At 58.9% G+C, this 11220-nt stretch overlaps 1 protein-coding gene across 3 annotated transcripts; it reads right to left on the bottom strand.

Moving 5' to 3' along the window:
- Nucleotides 1-396: 396 nt before the first annotated feature.
- On the bottom strand, nt 397-10922 carry TLE6 (TLE family member 6, subcortical maternal complex member). 3 transcript variants are annotated; one of them, XM_069480582.1, is made up of 17 exons: nt 10864-10922; nt 10395-10479; nt 9767-9849; nt 9085-9130; nt 7419-7460; nt 4655-4717; nt 4288-4552; nt 4148-4170; nt 3673-3742; nt 3504-3580; nt 3349-3386; nt 2498-2750; nt 2163-2413; nt 1525-1666; nt 1014-1164; nt 773-846; nt 397-670 (listed from the first exon to the last, which is right to left on the bottom strand). In XM_069480582.1, the coding sequence occupies exons 2-17, from the start codon at nt 10440-10442 to the stop codon at nt 566-568; spliced, it is 1731 nt and encodes a 576-aa protein (XP_069336683.1). In that variant the 5' UTR covers nt 10443-10479; nt 10864-10922; the 3' UTR covers nt 397-565. The 3 variants fall into 3 exon arrangements, with proteins under 3 accessions (XP_069336683.1, XP_069336664.1, XP_069336674.1); XM_069480573.1 differs by lacking the exons at nt 397-670; nt 1014-1164 and having other exon boundaries at nt 774-846; XM_069480563.1 differs by lacking the exons at nt 7419-7460; nt 9085-9130; nt 9767-9849; nt 10395-10479; nt 10864-10922 and adding an exon at nt 6960-7367.
- Nucleotides 10923-11220: the final 298 nt, after the last annotated feature.

Here is an 11220-nt window from a genome sequence, read left to right as displayed (position 1 = left end):
ACTCAGGACCCGGGGCCGGGGGTTGTCTGTGGGGGGCGTCCTGGGCGCTGCAGGTGCTGAGCAGCGTCCCTGCCTCCACCCACTCCATGCCAGGAGCTCCTCTGCAACCCAGTCACGACAACCACAGATGTCCCCAGACATCACCCAGTGTCCCATGGGGGACACAATCACTCCTGGTTCAGACCCGTCGGTCTAATGGGACAAGTCTTGGGAATCCTGCAGACCCACTCGGGACAGCCGCGGTCCGTGGCTTTGAGGGGGTTCTCTGAGAACGGGGCCTCAAGGGCCCAGGGCCACCCAGCTGGACAAAGTCCTTCCAAATTTTAGTAAGACGGGGAGGGCCAGGACCGGAATGCTCCCCCCTCTTCAGAGGACAGGACACACCTCCACTGCCTTTCCTCGTTGCTTTATTACCCGTGACAAAGACCAGAGTCCACAAACCACAGATTCAATCTCACAGGGCCGTGGAAGCCCCCTCCCGTCCCCCTCCACCGCTACCCTCCATCGGGGGGAAAACACAAGACAGACAGACAGGAGCCGGGGCCGGACGGCAGCGGGAGGCCCCTCAGTAGGTGACCTGGTACACTGAGGCATGGTCCCCGGAGCCCGTGACGACCAGGCGGTTGTTGGAAGACACGTCGCAACACATCACGGAGGAGGTCTCGGGTACCTGGGAGGGTGGGGGGGCAAAGTGAGCCCTGACCTCCACCAGTGAGCTCAACATGGTCCCCGCAGGGCCACCAGGGGTCCCGCCCCCAGCCTGCCGTGGTACCTGGAACACCATCGTGCCCACGGGCATGCTGTGGATGCTGACGTCGTCCATGCCGACACTCACCCACCATTGGCCTGGGAGGACACGGGGCGCTCGGGCACGGGGACGCCAGCTGCCAAGGGTCAGACCCCACCCTCCCTCCCTGCGTCCCCCCACAACGGCATGCCTGAGAGTGGTTTCTGCTAACGAGGGGCTCTGGGGTGGGGGACACAGGGGACTTCTCGCCCCACCGGCCACTTACCAAAAGGGGAAAACTTGAGACCCAAGATGGTGCCACCACTGGACCCCACCATGTGTGTCTGGCCCCCGTGGGTGTCCTGAAGCCACTGCTGCCCGTTGGCCATGCCCAGTAGCACCCAGTCTTCCTGGGGGCTGTGAGACAGGCTCATTATCTGGGGGACAGGGGCAGGTGGCAGGGAGGAACCTGGTCAGGTCCCAGCCTGGCCCAGGAGGCAGGCAAGAGCCCAGGGGACCCACCCTGGAGGCCGCTTTGTAGCTTCGCAGCCCCAGGCCAAACAACTTCCTCCCTCTGCCTCAGTGTGTTGGTCTGTGAAATGGGCACAAGTCTCCCTACACTTTGCACCTGACACAGAAATAACAGTGTTCGATATTTGGGTAACAGCAGAGAATATTCCTAATGACCCCTATTCCTGCAGTGTCACCGAGACTCAGGAAAAGTCCCCGCACCGACCTCGTTCTCTAACCTTGTTCGCAGCTGCCTGGCCGGGCAGGCCCCACCCCCGCCTGCGCACCTGAGACTCGAATCTGTACTCCAGGGGCTTCTTCACCATCCGCTGGTCCCAGCACCGCAGAAAGCCGTCCAGCCCCCCCGTCCAGATGTTGTGGTCTTTGACCACGATGCTCTTGGCACCGTTCGGGTAGCCCGTCAAGTCCCTGGCCAGAGGGACAACAGGAGGGGGTCAGGCCAAGACTCTGAGGTTTGGGCCCCAGGAAACACCACCACTACGTCTGGGCGCCGAAGGGACAGGGCCGCCCTCAGTCTACACTAGCGCTGAAGTGGGTCTAGGGGAATCCAGTCAAACAGGGCAAGGCAACGGGGCTGGTGGGTGGGATGCCGCATTTTGTCAGCCATCGACTCCCGGAAACATTTACGTATCGTTTTACGTTTTTACAACAAATTTGCCCTCCTAAGAATCCTTGGAGTTTGGGGTTGTCATGCTCTGTCCAGGTGGGGGGAAACTGAGGCAGACACGAAGTAGGATGGCTTCGCCGCAAGGGAACAGCCCAGCTAAGATCCGACTCTGTGTCTCTCACTTTCTCAAACGCGAGTTCAAGGTGGAAAGGGATTTCGGCTTTGAGAGCGGTCGCAGGACGCTGGAGACGACCCTGGCCCCTGCCCACCCTCCTGCGCCGCCGCACCGGGCCACACCTGACCACGCTGTGATCCCGCAGGTCCCAGATCCTGACTGTGCCACTGCTGAAGCCGCTGAAGGCCAGGTTGTCATCGGGGTTGGCAGCCAGGGCCTGGCAGGTGAGACCCCCACAGGGCAGCTCGTCCTTCACGTGCAGGGAGGGCGCCGCCAGGTCCCACACGCTCACGCCGGCCAGGTTGCAGCCGCCCGTGAGCAGCGTCCTGCTGTTGGACGAGAGCAGGCAGGCGCGCAGGTAGGCCCCTGGGGTCTGCGAGGGGCAGAGTCACCGTGAGCAGGCGGCTCTCTGGAAGCCCAGCCTGGCCTCCCTGAAGCCCACGCTGCTGCCTCTCACCTGTACAGGCAGGTGGGTCTCGGGGAACCTGTCCTTGGCCACCTGGCCAGTCAGGCTCCACACCTTGACGCCGCCCCTGCTGCAGGTAAACACGTGCCGCGTGAAGCTGCTGACGGCCACAGCGAGCACGGACTCCCCGTGTTCCAGCGTCCGCATCATCTCCAGCTTGTACGGCACAGCCAGCCGCCTGGATTGCCCGGGCAAGGTGTCTGGCCTCTTCCATGTGTCCTCGAAGTCCTCTGGATCCCAGGATCTCGGGGAGGGAGGGAGGGAGGGAGGCCTTGGGGTAACTGGCCTGCCTGTGAGCCCCTCGGCCCGGTGGGGGCCACAAATCCAGCCCCAGAGAGGCTTCATTCTTGACCAGATACTGGAATTTTCTTCTTAGGTCTTGTTTCCCCTACATTTGCCCCAACATCCAACATCTTACCCCCACTCCTCCAAAGAGTCCCCCTCTGCCACACACACGTTTCTTCCTTCTGCCCGGAATGCTTTGCCCCATGCGGGCAAACTCCTATTCATCCTTTAGGGTCCTGACCATTAAGCCCCCTTCCTCCAGGAAGCCCTCTCTTCCCCCATATCTGGGCTTTCTCAGCCTCAAACTACAAGGTTGGGACCATCTGCAAACACAGCCCTGCCCCGCTTCCCCGAATCCCTCAATCCAGGGTGGTTACGCAGGGGAGGGGCAGTGCTGGACTCCACAGGCCTGGTTGAAGAGAACAGTGAGGCGGTGATGGGAGAGGGGTGAGACAAACCTACACCTCTGGCCCCCTTTCCTTGCCCGGGACAGAGGTACAGGGAACTCGGGCGTCACTGCCACCTCCTGTCCCCAAGCAAACCCTGCGGATACTTACATGGGCTTCAGAAGGGAACAGGGTCTCCCAGCAGGCTCCTGCGGGGGGGGGGGGGGCGAGATCTCAGCTGCCCCATCCTCCCTGCCCACCGGTGCCCACCAGCTCTGCCCTGCCAGCCCGATGGGGACACGTGCCAGCTCAGGCCTGCGTCTCACCTGGGCCACACCCCAGCTGCTGCTCTCCTCTGGGGAGCCCTCAGGGGGCCTAGCGGCGGTCTTGGGCAGGCCAGGAGCTAGGCAGAAACAAGGGGACCGAAGTGGCTGGCGCTGGCCCCCCAGGGCAGGCTGCACCCTCCGCCCCAGGCTGGAGCCAGCCCCTTCCTACCGTGGTGACTCGAGGCCTCTTCTGTACCCGGCTCTGCTTCCGACTCACATGAACCCGGGCCCTCGCTTTCCTGCCCATGGGGAAGGGGAGATTCTGGTCAGACCAGCTGAGCTGCCTGGGGTGTTAAAACCAGAAAACCTCAGGGGTGCCCGGGCCAGGTGCCCTGGGGCAGGTGGGGCTTGTCCACTGCCTGGGGTCCCTGTCTCCTCCTTGTCCAGGCAGGGCTATGGAAAGTCTCAGCACAGGGTCCCAGCAGCCCCAGACTACAGACTCTGGGCTGTTCTAACACAGCCTGTCTCACCCAGGTCCTCCTCGGGGACCCAAAGGACAAGGTAGGAAGCAGGATCAGGGTGGAGGAGGTGGACAGATCCCACAGGAACCCCCATGCCCTGACACCGAGGAGCCCAACCAGGACAGCCACCCAGCCCAGATGCCACACCCCCAACCCTGGGTACAGCCACATGTATCTACTCACCAGCCCTGGCGCCTGCTCTGTCACTATGGCAACGGGAGAGGTGGAGGGGGATGGGGAGACAGCACAGTCGGGTTCACTGCACAGCCCCTGGGACCCAGCCCGAGACCAGCCCCTTGCCCCCCGCCCCAAGGGAGACTCACTGTCACGGGCCAGGTCTTTGGTCTCATTGTGGACACCAGCAAAAATCTGCCAGAGTCGCTCGGTCAGAATATCTTGCCAAAACCGGGGTTGACGGTCCCAGGACAGCCGAGTCTCCTGCTCGGCTCCTGCTCCGAAGGGCCACCAGAGCCAGTCGGATGACCTCGTGGCCAGGACCTCTCTGAAGTTCCACTCCTGCGGGGTCTTGGCCTCCAGGTGCGGGGCAGTGTCAGGCGGGGTGGGCTCAGCAGGTGGGATCTGGGCCACCTGGTACGACGGCAGGCACAGGGGCAGTGACACATGCAGGGACGCCCCTTCACCCAAGCCCGGACAGGGGCACCTCCACTCCTCGAGGACCCAGAAACCTACCCCCGTGGACGGGGACTCCTGGTGCTCGCCACAGCTCTCCACCATCTGTAAGATGTTGCCTATCTTGGGGGCAGGTAGAACAGTTCAACGTTAGTGCGGGGAGGGTTCCCTAACGCGACAGCGCGCCACTTTCCCCGTCTGCGAAATGGGGACATACCGCCTGCCTTGAACGGAGGTTTGGGGCCAGATTAAACGCCCCGCTTTGTAAAGCAAGTTCTCAATACACCCGGAAGCCAGCCTCGGGAGCTGGTGACACAAATCTGACCCTGATGGCTGGTCACCATCAAGACACAGCAAGGTTCAAATCCCTGCTGTTCTCGTGGGGATGTTTCAAAGTGAAAAACCTCACCACCACCACCCTCTGCCTAAAATGGCTTTGAGAAGCAAAACAGCGTAGACATGAGCCTCCCTGGGCAAGGAAGGTATCTCAACTTGCTTAAACAAACCTTGGATAAAAAAACCGGAGAGTCACCTCCTAGCAAAAAGAAATCGCGACACTGGGGGAAACCCTGGAAAAGAGTCACTTTACGGTGTTTTATTTTTTTTAAAAAGCCACATGACCACTACCGATTCCAAACTTAAAGTTTCCCAAACCGAATAAAATCTAGACCCGTAGTATCCAATACAAGTATAACTGGAGTCACGCACAGAATTGAGTCATGCACGGAGAATGTCGGAACAGCCACGTTCAAGGCGTAAGGAACTTGGTGACACAAACTCTAGACGTATTTCATTTAATCCAATAGGTCTAAACCTCCATTCCAGTGTGTAACTCATATAAAAAGAGTATTGGGTTTATTTTGCATTCTTTTTTGCCTTGAGAGTAGGGGCGTGTGAATCACGTCCCAGCACGTGTGAGCTTGGGTCAGGTCTGGCTCGAGTGCCCAGTGGCCATGGGGTTGGACATCAGGGCCACCACTAGAGAAGCTGAGTGTTCGGATCTGAGTTGTGTGTGTCCGCACACACGGGCTACCTGTCCCTCCCCTGCGCAGGGGGAGGGGAGAGGGGCTGGGAGGCGGGACCCTCCCCGGGAGCCCCGGCTGCTGCCTCCCAGGCCGGCGGGTGATGGATTCCCAGCCCCGCCGCCTGCCCGAGCACAGAGCCCGGGGGAGCCCTCTCCAATTCACCCCGGCTCGTTAATGCGCAATTTACCGGCACTTTAATGCGCTCAGCAGGAGAAGCGCCGCTCCCCCCTGCCTGCTAGCCGCCCTCCCTGGGGAGCGGGCCTGGCGTGCAGGCGGCTGCTGGGATGAGGATTTTAACAGCAGGGAGGAGGCTGCGAAAACCAGGAGCTGGAAGCCGAGGGGTGGGGAGGGGGAAGTGGTCTGGCCTAGACTCTGTGAAGGCCCTGGCAGAGCCTGGGGCCCGCTGGGTGGGGCCCCTCCTGCGTGGGGGCAGCAACAGAGGGGCTCAGCGTGGGCTTCTCACCCCCACCGGCTGGTCCTCAGGTCCACAATTCAATTCCTTTCACCACGAAGCCACCAGCATCCCACACCTGCAGGGTCCCTGGCTTCTGCCCTCACCCGCCGCCCCGTCTGTCGGCCCTCCCTGCAGCAGTCAGGGGGCGCCTGTGAGCACCCGAGTCAGGGCCTGGCCCTCCTCTGCCCACAGCCCTCCATGGCTCCCACCTCCCTCGGGGTCAAAGCCCAAGTCCTCCTCGCCGCCACCAGACCCTGCACAATCTGCTCTGTCCCCTTCTCTACTGCCCCTACCCCCTCTCTCCCCTCCTCACTCTGCTCCAGCCACATGGGCCTCCTCGCTGTGCCTCCATCAGGCCAGACATGAACCTGCCCCAGGGCCTTTGCACAGGCTGTGCCCTCTGCCTGAAATAACCTCCCCTGTCCCAGCCCAACAGCCACACTTCCTCTCTCCAATTTCCTTCAATCGATCGCTCAGATGTCACCTTCTCAGGGAGCCTTCCCCCGCCCACCCGGAACTGCAGCCCCTGTCCCCCTCCCCCCCACAATCCCCATGGGGCCAGTCTCTTCCACCCCCTCCCCAGCCTGCTCCTCACCACCTCACTCTCTGTTTACCAGGCTCGCTCACCCCCAGGACAGCGAGCCCTGCCTGTGTTCCCCTCTGCTGTTTCCCTGGCCTCCACAGCAGTATCTGGCAAGCAGGCGAGGATTAAGTATCTGCTGAATGAATAACCATGTTCGGGCTGCTTCCTGGCCCCCCTACCCTGCTAAGTTGCAGACACGGCCCTGGGCCCCTGCCAGTTACATCTGGCACAGGCAGAAAGTCCTGCCAGCACCCGGGAGAAAGGGCCAGGTGGCAGGAGGACAGGCAGGGGTGGAAGACGTACTTCAACCTGGGCTGGGCGCCCTGGGCTGGCAGGTGGGAGCCTGCCCTGCGCCCGGCCCCGCTCCCTCGTGATCTGGGTCCTTGACAACTCTCGGACGTAGGGAGGGCCACATTGGCACAGCGCAGCCCCGCCCGGTCTGAAGCCAATGACCTGCGGAGGGTCACCCAGAGACAAGGAGCAGGCCTGGCCCAGCCGACTTCCAGGGGAGGCGCAGAGAGAGGACAGGAGATGCCCCCGCCCCGTGCCCCTGAGATGTGGGGGGGGTCCACTAATATCTCACAGGGAGTTCCAAGTCAGGGCCCATCCCCTCTCTGCCCACAGCCCTCCATGGCTCCCACCGCCCTCAGGGTCAAAGCCTAAGTCCTCCTCCGAGGCCCACCAGGCCCTGTGTGACTTGCCCATACCTTCTTCCCTCTCTCATCCCTGCCAGGAGCAGCCGTTCCGAGCCCAGGTGCTTACCTGCTTGTGGTGGCCTTCAAGATCCTCCTGCACCCTCTGCAGCTGCAAAGGGATAATCCCCATCACGCTGGGAGGCGGTCCCCGGTGCAGGCGGGAGTCAGGATTTGAATGCTGTGTGACCCTGGCCCAGTCTCTGCACCTCTCTGGTCTCCGCTCTTACATAGCACAGCACTTACCAAGCTCACAAGAGGAGCTAATTTGGGAGCTCTTTAGATTCCATTCCTGACATAAGGTGAAGGTCAAATCCTCCCTGCGGCCCACCAGGCCCTGCACTTGACCTGCCCCATCCGCTCCCTGTCCTCCCCTCCTCCCGCCACACTGGCCTCCTTGCTGTGCCTCTGAGGAGCCAGGAGCGGTGCCCCAGGGCCTTTGCATGGGCTGTGCCCTTCACCACCCCTGAACATCACCTCTGCTGCTAAGACCTCCCTGGCTGCCCTGCCTCCAAAAAGTCCTTTTCCATATTTTCTTTCCCATCATTTTGTACTTCCCTCCACGGTTTTTGTGAATCTTGTTTCCCTATTTACCTGTCTCTCTCCTCCCCTTACAACTGCCCTCAGGGAGGCAGGCAGGAGCCAGGTGTGGCTATTTAAATTAACTCAAAAATTCAGTGCCTGGCCTGGCCTGGCCTGGCGGCTCACACCTGTAATCCTCTGAGAGGCTGAGGCAGGTGGATCCTTTAAGCTCAGGAGTTCAAGACCAGCCTGAGCAAGAGCGAGACCCCCGTCTCTACTAAAAAATAGAAAAAAATTAGCTGAATAACTAAAAAAATATGTATATAAAAAAAAAAATTAGCCGGGCATGGTGGCGCATGCCTGTAGTTTTAACTACTCAGGAGGCTGAGGCAGGAGGATCGCTTGAGCCCAGGAGTTTGAGGTTGCTATGAGCTAGGCTGACGCCATGGCACTCTAGCCCGGGCAACAGAGTGAGACTCTGTGTCAAAAAAAAAAAAAAGAAGGAAAGAAAAGAAAAAGAAAAAAAAATTCAGTTCCTTAGTCACACAAGCTGCATCTTCAAGGGCTCAATAGTTTCCTGTGGCTTGTGGGTGCCACATTAGACACTCTAGACACAACTTGTGGGCGTGGGGCAGAGCCATCTCCTGTACTCTCTCTGTGCCCTCCCCAGAAGTCGGGCTGGGCCAGAGTGTTGGGCACAGTGGCTCATGCCTGTAATCCCTACACTTTGGGAGGCTGAGGCAGGAGGATCACTGGAGGCCAACGAGGAGTTTAAGACCAGCCTGGGCAACAGTGAGACCTCATCTATACAAAAAATAGAAAATACAGCCAAGTACAGTACCAGCTACTCAGGAGGCTGAGGCAGGAGGATTGCTTGAGCCCAGGAGTTGGAGGCTGCAGTGAGCTGTGATTGTATCACTGCACTCCAGCCTGGGCGACAGAGCAAGACCCCGAATCTCAAAAAAAAAAAAAAAAAAAAAAAAAAAAAAAACTGGAGTGGGCAGGGACTTCACCCTCTGCTGTATCCCTGAACTACGGCCCAAATGAACACCCACTTTATGTGGCATTTCTAGTTTTTGAGGCCAGGGTAGTACTAGTTAAGCAGCTTGGCCCAACATGTTAGATCACTTGCTCAGAGTAAACAAACAGAACTAGAGGAGGGGGTGTCCCCAGCTTGTCCCTCCCTGGGTAGGGGCTGGCTGGGTCTGGCTTACCGAGTAACAAATGCTCTCCAACTTTGCAGCCAAATGTGGGGGACACCTGAAGGGGCAGAGAGAGGAGCTGGACGACCTGTGGCCTCAAGACCCAACTTGGATGAGGACTTGCTTTAGGAGCCGAATTTAACGACTGCCACGTGAGTTGTATCTAACTCACGCTAGTTTTGAGCCCGGGGCCTGGCAAAGCATATGTGACACACATCTCTTCACCTTGGGAGCCACTTGAACTATTTTTCAAGGTGCATATAACTTATGCACAGAAAACAACAAACAGTAACAAATTTTTCATTAAATTAGAAAGGATCGTTTTGTTTTCCAAGTGTTTATTCTATTTTCCTAATAGAACACCGTGGCCCCAGAGGGGGAAAAATTTTTTTTCTAGCGTGGCCATCAATGTGTTAAAGTGGTAGCATCCAAAAGAAAGTTCAGTAAGATTTTAATGCAGTATTTTCAACGATAAAATTGAATGTAAACAAATGTATGCTGAACAAGAAAACTGAAATTTTGAATCCAAGCCAGGATCGGTATTACTGGGCTGTCCTTTTGGTTCTGGCTTCGGTATGGATGGTGATCCTGGGGCCGGGGGCTTCTAGACCACTCACCCACAGGGCCCCAAGGAGAGGGACCAGGTGGGATTCCTTCTTCCCCTGGGGACTCCAGCCCTTGGAATCACCCTCACCTGGAGAACTGTTCCATCAGGTTTAGGAGGCCCTGGGAACTCGGGGCCGGGGAGCTCTTGGAGGTAGAAATCCCAGGATGACGCTGCAAGGGTCAAAGAAGAGATTAATAAAACCTACAGGCCCCCCAAACATCCAAGCCCCGGGTCTCCATCTCAGCCAGGGTTCTGGCACGGCCGGAAGGGAGGTGACAAACCTTGTAGGAGGTAAAATGGAACCTCCTAAAATCGGAATTTGCTTTCTCTCTTGTTAGTGAGGTACCTAAGAAGTATCTTTTATTTTATATGTTGGGCTGAAGTCTAAAATATTCACCATGTGGCCCCTTTACAAAAAATAATAAATTTTTCTCTTAAAAAAAATGAAAAATTAGCCGGGCACAGTGGCACGTGCCTGTAGTCCCAGCTACTCGGGAGGCTGAAGCAGGAGAATCACTTGAGCCCAGGAGTTGGAGGCTGCAGTGAGCTACGATTTGGCACCTGTGCTTAAGGGGGACCGTGATGGGCTACTGCGTCCAGCTGCAAGGCCTGGCCGGCATGCGCCCAGGTCACAGGTGTACAAGATCAGAAGGGAACAGAAGTGGATTGGAGCTTGGGCTCTCCCCAGGGCAGTGCCACCCGACGCCCTCCTAACCGAAGTTCCTTTAAGGGTAGTCGGGCTGGTCTGGTCCATAGAGGTCATCTTCAGGCAGCAGCCCCCAGGACTTTAGCCAGAGACCCTAAAAAAATAACAAGGAGATGGCAGGTCTTGAGGACACAGCAGTGCCAGGGACAGAGCCAACTCTACCCACCCTATGTTCTAGATTCCTCCTTCGACACCTCTACCTGCCCTGATTAATGGTGGGGACCCAGAGGGCCTGAACCGCTCCCCCCAGACCTCACCCTGTGAATTGGGTCATTAGAAAGGGGTTTTGAGGGATGAGTAAGAGTTAGCCAGGGGACTAGGGGGTCATTTATGAGACAGGAGGAGAGACCTCCCTCCACCCCCACCACTGCTGCAGCACCAAGCTGCTGCCTGAATTCAGTTCTGCCCCCGACGCCCCTCCAGCCCCCTCTGGGGGCTGGGAACCCTGGAGTCCCCTCTAGGGAAGGGGACAACTCACGTCCCCCAGGATGGAGGAGGAAACTGCAGACAGGTCAGCCAAGTTGAGGCCAGGAGGAAAAGCTTCCTCATCCGCCTCCCCCACCGGGGGCCATTTGACCCGTCGGGCCCCGCCCAGCCGCCACCTGCAAGGCGAAGCCGCTCAATGAACGCGCTGCAGCTGCACGTGGGCTCGGGCTCCGCGGGCGGCGGCGGGCGGTGCTGACCAATCGCGAGGCTGCTTGCCCACGTGGGCCCCGCCCCGCCATCGCTGATTGGTCGGCTCGCCCAGGCCGCCGGCCGAGCTGTCACTCAGCGAGCCCTGGAGCCGCCGCTTAACCCTTGCCGCCCGGCTGCTGGGAAGGGCGGGGCTCAGAGA

The sequence above is a fragment of the Eulemur rufifrons genome, chromosome 2 (assembly GCF_041146395.1).
Source record: "Eulemur rufifrons isolate Redbay chromosome 2, OSU_ERuf_1, whole genome shotgun sequence".
Classification (NCBI taxonomy): domain Eukaryota; kingdom Metazoa; phylum Chordata; class Mammalia; order Primates; family Lemuridae; genus Eulemur; species Eulemur rufifrons.
This window is presented reverse-complemented; position numbering and strand designations above follow the sequence as displayed.